This window comes from Chanos chanos, chromosome 11 (genome assembly GCF_902362185.1).
Source record: "Chanos chanos chromosome 11, fChaCha1.1, whole genome shotgun sequence".
In the NCBI taxonomy this organism is placed as follows: Eukaryota; Metazoa; Chordata; class Actinopteri; order Gonorynchiformes; family Chanidae; genus Chanos; species Chanos chanos.
In genome coordinates this window covers 24,618,094-24,627,770 of record NC_044505.1, presented here as the reverse complement: position 1 = coordinate 24,627,770, position 9,677 = coordinate 24,618,094, and the positions used below count along the sequence as shown (strand labels likewise).

The 9,677-nt window shown below is 46.4% G+C and overlaps 1 protein-coding gene across 2 annotated transcripts in view; it reads right to left on the bottom strand.

Moving 5' to 3' along the window:
- Positions 1-310: 310 nt before the first annotated feature.
- sgcz (sarcoglycan zeta) overlaps positions 311-9,677 on the bottom strand; it is an 83,537-nt gene continuing 74,170 nt past the window's right edge. For both annotated transcript variants that reach the window (XM_030788188.1, XM_030788189.1), the window contains one exon: positions 311-508. In XM_030788188.1, the coding sequence (XP_030644048.1) occupies positions 311-508 (198 nt within the window). The remainder of the gene's footprint in view (positions 509-9,677) is intronic.

Sequence of the window (9,677 nt, the reverse complement as noted above, 5' to 3'; positions counted from 1 at the left end):
ATAGATAGATAGACACAGACTGATGAATCAACACACATGAACATAAAGTTAAATTGATGGACACACAGAGGCAGACAGATAAATGAACTGATAGACAGAAGAGGAAGAAGAAGAAGAAGAAGAAGAAGCAGTAGTAGGGGATGTTTGTGACAGTGGCTGGGCGGTGGTTGGGTGGTGGTTGGGCGGTGGTTGGGCGGCGGTTGGGCAGCGGCGCTCCGCCTGGCTGGAGGCTGGTCCGGGGGAGTGGAGGGGCAGAGGTGGGGGAAGGCTTCTCTGGTGTTGGGTGGTCCATGGGGTCCTCCGGTATCTCTCAGCTCCACAAACACACACTGTTGGTGGTTTGGCAGGTGGAAGCGCTCTCGGCTGGAGACAGGTAGAGTTTACCACTAGGACACACACACACCTCATACACAGTCTGCTTAGGATAGGATGTTCCTGGGCCCAGCAAAGGGTCCACTGTCCCATGAGGAATGTTCCCCAGGCGGATTGTGTTCGCATTTAAAAATATCTGAAAGAGACAGAGAGAGAGAGAGAGAGAGAGAGAGAGAGAGAGAGAGAGAGAGAGAGAGACAGAGAGAGAGACATAAGCCAAAGTGGAGTCGGAGGCTAGCGCAGTTTGACACAAAGATGCTCAGAGAAATCCATTTTTCGAGGCCATTTATTTGCTATGGCTCAAACTCTTTGACTACGAAGACACAAGTGTTTAATGAGAGACTCACTCCAGTTTTCTGTCTGGTCCGTTTTTTATACCACAGAGAAAAGTCAACTACAGAAGTTAGTCCAGAAGTTCTCATTTCAACAAATGAGAGGTGTGCACACAAGCGCATGCACCTTAACGTTCATTAGTGAGTGCACGCGTGTGTGTGTGAGTGTGTGTGTGAGTGCGTGTGTGTGAGTGCGTGTGTGCGTGCGTACATGCGTGCGTGTGTGTGTGAGTGTGTGTACGTGTGTGTGTGTGTGTGTGTGTGTGTGTGCGTGCGTGTGTGCGTGCGTGTGTGTGTGTGTGTGTGTGTGTTTGGTTAATGAATTATGATGCATGTGTCAAACAGAGCTCTCTGAAAAAAAAACAGTCTGAAGTGAAATGGGGGCATACAGACTCATTTGTTTGTTTATTCGCTTCATTATTTATTATTTATTATTTCATTATTTATTATTTATTATTTCATTATTTATTACACTTTATCAGTTGTCATACCCCAGTATACCTGATAGCTGAAGAAGACACCTCAATCTGTCTCCCTCACTTATACATTACTCATGTTGTCTTCTTTTGGATAAACAATAACAACAACAACAATAACAACATGTGAGAGATGGAGACAGAAATGGGGGGGGGGGCAGAATGAAAGAAAGAGAGAGACTGTCTTTTAACAGAGGAAAACCAATTAAAGTGGAAACATGACCTGGTCTAGCCCCTATTCTAACTCTGAACAGGTACACAGAGGGTGAATAGGAACTCTTGTGATTTCATCATTCACTGATCCTGGATCAGGGTTTTCCGCTTCCACGCGTTCAGTTTAACACGTTCCACTGACTTGCCCACATAAGCAGGTGGGCTTGTGTTTCTGCCTGCATGTGGGCAGTTGTTATGGTATGGTGTGGCCAGATACTGAATTGATGATTTCTCGATGGCTTTGACATGTTGGAATTCTCTCAGCTGAAGTTCGAAAAACCCCAGCGGCTTAAGCTGCTTAAGCTAAAGTCTGTCAGTATATTTGTAACAGTGGCAAAGCTTCAACTAAACACACTGTTGCTCACAGGCCTGGAACCAATCACAGCACTCTCTCTATGACGACTTATGAACCAATCACAGCACTCTCTCTATGATGACCTATGAACCAATCACAGCGCTCTCTCTCTATGACGACTTATGAACCAATCACAGCATTCTCTCTATGATGACCTATGAACCAATCACAGCATTCTCTCTATGGCGACGTATGAACCAAACACAACATTCTCTCTATGATGACCTATGAACCAATCACAGCATTCTCTCTATGACGACTTATGAACCAATCACAGCACTCTCTCTATGACGACTTATGAACCAATCACAGCACTCTCTCTATGATGACCTATGAACCAATCACAGCGCTCTCTCTCTATGACGACTTATGAACCAATCACAGCATTCTCTCTATGATGACCTATGAACCAATCACAGCATTCTCTCTATGGCGACGTATGAACCAAACACAACATTCTCTCTATGATGACCTATGAACCAATCACAGCATTCTCTCTATGACGACTTATGAACCAATCACAGCACTCTCTCTATGACGACTTATGAGCCAATCACAGCATTCTCTCTATGGCGACGTATGAACCAAACACAACATTCTCTCTATGGCGACGTATGAACCAAACACAACATTCTCTCTATGACGACATATGAACCAATCAGTAAATAACACAGGGCTTTGCTAATCAATATAGAGAGGGAGGAATGGTATAAAGAGAAGATGTTTCCCGTGTGACTGTGAATTGTTTGTCTTCGAACCCCTGACTAAATGACACTCTTGTTTAACACCTCTAAAGATCTCCCATGGTTTTAAATGATCTGTACCCCTAAAGCAGAGGTGGTATGTTACCAAACAAGCCAACAAAGGCAGCGGACTGCAGTGTGTCGGAGCCGCAGCTTGCTGGCTAATGAGGGCTGGATGGAATAAAGATGCTTAGAGGATGAGAGCGGTAAGCTGTTTGGCTGAGAGATGTTCGGTGGCTGTCAGGAACGCCAGCTGTCTCAGCTCTGCTTCAGAACGAAACATTTCCTTTCTCCTCAGGCCTGCCTTTCACACAGACAATCAGTTCCAGAGTTTCACAGGCACTGCCTGATCCGGCGAAAAGTGGTGACTGAGGCGAAATATTAAGGTGCATGGCGTTTCCCTAAGGGAGGGGGTCAGCAGCTGACACAGGGCTGCTGGAGACACAGGGCTGCTGGAGACACAGGGCTGCTGGAGGCACAGGGCTGCTGGAGACACAGGGCTGCTGGAGGCACAGGGCTGCTGGAGACACAGGGCTGCCGGAGACACAGGGCTGCCAGAGACACAGGGCTGCTGGAGACACAGGGCTGCTGGAGGCACAGGGCTGCTGGAGACACAGGGCTGCTGGAGACTAGGCGTGTCCCGGGGGGGGGGGGTCTGGGATTGTGGTCTGAGGGCGGTGTGAGGGAGGGTGACTGATCGGGGAGGGTTCATGGAGAGGGATGCATGCTTTGGGGCAGGGGGTGTGTGTGTGTGGTTTGGGATGCGTGGTTTCAGGGAGGGGGGGGTGGGGGGGGGGTGGGTGGGGTATGGTGGGTGGCAGTCATTGGTCCACAGTTTATGAGGGGATTGGAACTGACACGCAGCCTGAATGAAAGTGTCAGTAAGCATTAGTGTCTGTCAGCGGAATCGCAGATATACACATACACACACCCACACACACACGCAAGCCTCTGTGTTATGTCCATGAAGGAGCTGCTGACCTCCTCAAACCCCAGCCAATCAAGTGAGGGCCAGTATATTATAGTCCGTCAAAAGATTTCTTTACACCTCTGTTCTCCCCACCACAGTCAGAGGAGGAGGAGACGAGAGGAGGAGTCAGCAGTTTCAGACGAAGACAAAGGAGGAGTGATTAGGGAGGGAATCAACACACACACACACACACACACGCACACACAAACACGCACACACACACGCACACACACACACGCACACACGTGACTCAGTGTATTATAGAAACCATTCAAATCTTAAGCACACCACACAGGGGTCATGTGACACAGGAAGGCATGACACACCCACTTCTTCATTTCCATATCACACTCCGTATGAAGAACATCATACCACTGTCCACACCTTAGACAGGTCAAACCACTGTCCACACATCAGACAGGTCAAACCACTGTCCACATGTCAGACAGGTCAAACTACTGTCCACATGTCAGACGGGTCAAACTACTGTCCACACCTCAGACAGGTCAAACTACTGTCCACACCTCAGACAGGTCAAACCACTGTCCACACATCAGACAGGTTAAACTACTGTCCACATGTCAGACAGGTCAAACTACTGTCCACACCTCAGACAGGTCAAACTACTGTCCACATGTCAGACAGGTCAAACTACTGTCCTCACCTCAGACAGGTCAAACCACTGTCCACACCTCAGACAGGTCAAACTACTGTCCACACCTCAGACAGGTCAAACCACTGTCCACACCTCAGACAGGTCAAACTACTGTCCACACCTCAGACAGGTCAAACTACTGTCCACATGTCAGACAGGTCAAACTACTGTCCTCACCTCAGACAGGTCAAACTACTGTCCACACCTCAGACAGGTCAAACTACTGTCCACACCTCAGACAGGTCAAACCACTGTCCACATGTCAGACAGGTCAAACTACTGTCCACACCTCAGACAGGTCAAACTACTGTCCACATGTCAGACAGGTCAAACTACTGTCCACATGTCAGACAGGTCAAACCACTGTCCTCACCTCAGACAGGTCAAACTACTGTCCACACCTCAGACAGGTCAAACCACTGTCCACACCTCAGACAGGTCAAACTACTGTCCACACCTCAGACAGGTCAAACTACTGTCCACATGTCAGACAGGTCAAACTACTGTCCACACCTCAGACAGGTCAAACCACTGTCCACACCTCAGACAGGTCAAACTACTGTCCACATGTCAGACAGGTCAAACTACTGTCCACACCTCAGACAGGTCAAACCACTGTCCACATGTCAGACAGGTCAAACTACTGTCCACACCTCAGACAGGTCAAACTACTGTCCACACCTCAGACAGGTCAAACCACTGTCCACACCTCAGACAGGTCAAACTACTGTCCACATGTCAGACAGGTCAAACTACTGTCCACACCTCAGACAGGTCAAACCACTGTCCACATGTCAGACAGGTCAAACTACTGTCCACACCTCAGACAGGTCAAACTACTGTCCACATGTCAGACAGGTCAAACCACTGTCCTCACCTCAGACAGGTCAAACCACTGTCCACACCTCAGACAGGTCAAACTACTGTCCACACCTCAGACAGGTCAAACCACTGTCCACACCTCAGACAGGTCAAACTACTGTCCACATGTCAGACAGGTCAAACTACTGTCCACACATCAGACAGGTCAAACCACTGTCCACACCTCAGACAGGTCAAACTACTGTCCACACATCAGACAGGTCAAACTACTGTCCACACATCAGACAGGTCAAACCACTGTCCACATGTCAGACAGGTCAAACTACTGTCCACACCTCAGACAGGTCAAACCACTGTCCACACCTCAGACAGGTCAAACTACTGTCCACACCTCAGACAGGTCAAACTACTGTCCACACCTCAGACAGGTCAAACTACTGTCCACATGCCAGACAGGTCAAACCACTGTCCACATGTTAGACAGGTCAAACTACTGTCCACACGTCAAACATCCATGTATCTGAGGATTGACAGACTCAACTCTATCATGAGAATAAAAAGACTTATGGAGTTTAATTCTATGTATGTATTCAGTTTATGTCTAGATTAGACTACTGCCCCAAAGCTCCTGCACCTGAAACAGCCAATCAAAGCCCTATGCAGTGTGTAATTGTACCAATCAGGTGTGCTTGATTAGGGCCAGGACAGAGTCCTGAAGGACCAGGGTCAATATGAAAAATGAAACAATGGGGGTTGTAGTTCTGCAAACTTTTAACCTGTCTGAGCTCAGAATACTAATTTGCAAAAGGGTAGAGGGGAAATTAGATCAAAACGGGGCCTCTGTTTTCTTCATAAATTATTACAAAGGATGGAGGAAGAGAAAAATCAGGTTAGAAATGATTCATGCCACCGCCCTGAGCACAGGTAAACGAGAGTCTAAACCTAATCAAACTGAGGAGAGAGAGAAGAAAAAAAAAACACGCTCCTAGTCACACAGTTGAGCAGTGATTGGTCTCATCTCCTGTGGACACATCTGGAATGTTCTCGAGACTCGAGCGGGGGGGGGTTAATCCTTCTCTGTGACGTTATAATTGTGTTCCTTTCAAAACATTTCAGTGGTTTCCTCCAAAAATGACTCTGGAATTGTGTGTATGTGAAAGAGTTTGTCCCTCAAAGGGTATGTTGTTCTAAATGAGGGAGAAAAAACTGGGATGTTTCAGAGAATCCTCTAGGGACAAGATTTGCCCATTAGAAAAGACAGAGAGAGAGAGAGAGAGAAAGGAAGAGAGAAAGAAAGAAAGAAGTTTTCTACTTTCGCACTATGTTCTGGCTGAATGCCACCATTTTCAATGTCCATTTCATATTAAATTTCTTTAGGCATCAAAATTTTAATTAAAGAACTTGATCATTCTATTTTTCTGCAAAAACAGAACTTTTCAGTTTTCAGAAAACTGTATGGAACTGTACGCATGGAACAGAAATGGACAAGCTTTATGATCCAGTGAGTAAAACTTCAAATTCATCTGAAAAGGGCCAGTAGACTTTGGACATTCGGATGCACAGTCATCTTTATATCATATACATGTAGCTTTGCTGTCACACCAACGATTTGTTCTTTATCTCACTCGATTCATGCTTTTTACCGCAGAACAAGCTTGCGTTTTGCTTTTTTTGATGGAAAACCACCATCTGTGCTGCTGGCCCAGTTTGAAACATACAACAGCAGGGGGACTCTGCCCATACAGCAGCAGGGGGACTCTGCCCATACAGCAGCAGTGGGACTCTGCCCAGAGGGTCCAGAGCTCCACGACTCTACCACAGTTTCTAATCTCCAGACTGTACGAGAGAAAATAATCAAACTAGTCGTCAGGAGGAGATATAAGACAAAACAGCAGCATTCTAATAGCGTCACTCCATGGACTCACAGAGAGAGAGATAGACAGACAGACAGACAGGCAGACGGAGAAAAGGACTGAACTGTCACTGGGTATTGGCTGTCCTTCATGTAGAGTTTACTGTGAAAAGTTGACATGAGTTGGATCAGCCATTCATACTGAATCCATTTTACACAACGTAGAAAATAACGCCATAAAATAATCTGTGGTCATGTTTTTTGGGTCCTTAATGTCAACATGTAATAAACATAAATAAATGACTTCCCCGAACACCTAGCCAGCACATAGCGTGTACCGCAGCAGAATAACTACAGTGAATTATCCAGAATAACTACAGTGAATTATCCAGACTATAGACAGAGAGACGATACTCACATACACGCAGGCGCGCGCATATGCATACACTCACACACTCTCACACACGCATACACACACACTCACACACTCTCACACACTCATACACACACACTCATTCACTCACACTCACACACTCATACACTCACACACTCATACACTCGCACACTCACACACACACACTCATACACACACACTCACACGCTCATACACTCACACACTCATACACACACACTCATACACCCACACACACATACACTCATACACTCACACACTCATACACTCATACACTCACACACTCTCACACACTCATACACACACACTCACACACTCATACACTCACACACTCATACACACACACTCACACACTCATACACACACACTCATACACTCACACTCTCACTCGCACACTCATACACTCACACACTCACACACTCATACAGCAGAATAACTACAGTGAATTATCCAGACCATAGACAGAGAGACGATATTCACACACACGCAGGCGCGCGCATACACATACACTCACACACTCTCACACACTCATACACTCACACACACATACACTCACACACTCATACACTCACACTCACACACTCATACACTCACACTCTCACTCACACACTCATACACTCTCACACTCATACACACACACTCATACACACACACACACGCACACTCACACACTCATACACTCACACACTCATACACTCACACACACATACACTCATACACTCACACACTCACACACTCACACACACATACACTCACACACTCTCACACACTCATACACTCACACACTCATACACTCACACACACATACACTCACACACTCTCACACACTCATACACTCACACACTCATACACTCACACTCACACACTCATACACTCGCACACTCACACACACACACTCACACGCTCATACACTCACACACTCATACACACACACTCATACACCCACACACACATACACTCACACACTCATACACTCACACACTCTCACACACTCATACTCACACACTCACACACTCATACACTCACACACTCATACACACACACTCATACACCCACACACTCATACACTCACACTCTCACTCGCACACTCATACACTCACACACTCACACACACACACTCATACACTCACACACACATACACTCACACACTCATACACTCACACACTCATACACTCACACACTCACACACTCACACACTCACACACACACACTCATACACTCACACACTCATACACTCACACACTCATACACTCACACACTCATACACTCACACACTCACACACTCACACACTCATACAGCAGAATGACTACAGTGAATTATCCAGACCATAGACAGAGAGACGATATTCACACACACGCAGGCGCGCGCATACACATACACTCACACACTCATACACTCACACACTCATACACACACACTCATACACTCACACATGGTGAATGGTGACATTTGTGCGATCGGTTTTCTATGGCTCATTTGCACGTCACGTCAATCATACCACATCACCGTGTGGGTCAGTGACCATGTCAGAGTGGGTGCCCTGATTCTAGTTTGTGAGCTAGGCAGGCCACTGCCTGGGAAGGTCTCCAGCTCAGAAGTAGATGGGGAGGGGGCAGGCTTTGGTTGACCTGGGGTCTCCCCACTGGAGCCCCGAGTTAGAGGAGCAGGGAAATCTATCAAATAGCACACCTCTAACTTTGACCAGTACTAATGCAATTAGTAAAATCAGTCACACTATGAAACGCTACCAAATAAACAACAATGCATTCATAATATTGTGAATATGAAGTTTCACAGACATATTGTTGCATTTTTTTCTGGTTTGTGTGAAACTATCTGAATAAAAATTACAGAGTGGTGCTTTTTTTGTTGTTGTCGTTGTTGGCGGGAGTGGGGGGGGGGGTATGGGGGGGGGTTCGCCCAGGGCGTCATACAAGCTAGAACCACTACTGCACACACTCACACACACACACACACACACACACACACACACACACGTGTGAGTTACTATGCCAACCGTTTCAGAGGGCAAACGGTTTGAGAATGCTTCGTAAGTTCTCTGTAATTTATGCTAAGCCGTGCCTCATTTTAACAGCATTCCTGTTTACTGCTGCAATAACTTACATAACACAATAAATAATGCAACTAACACTTCCGCTAAATAACTTGATGTGATCATTTTACCTGTAACTCTTTGTGCTGTGCATGGATTCACTCTGTAAACAGCCTGTGATTAAGTTTAATTGGAAGGTCACTCTGGGGGAGCGCCCAGAGGCCAGCCTGCTACACGCCTTTTAACCCTGGAAATTTGGAAAGACTATGAAATAAGAGTAATGCCAGCACAATGCTAGTACAGTCAGCTCAGCTCTCAGACCAGGAGGACACGCAGCAACATTTTCACACACGCCCTTTAAACAAGACAAGTCTTCTTTATTTTGCTTTATTTCCATAGTCAGCTCTAATATCCCAGTAA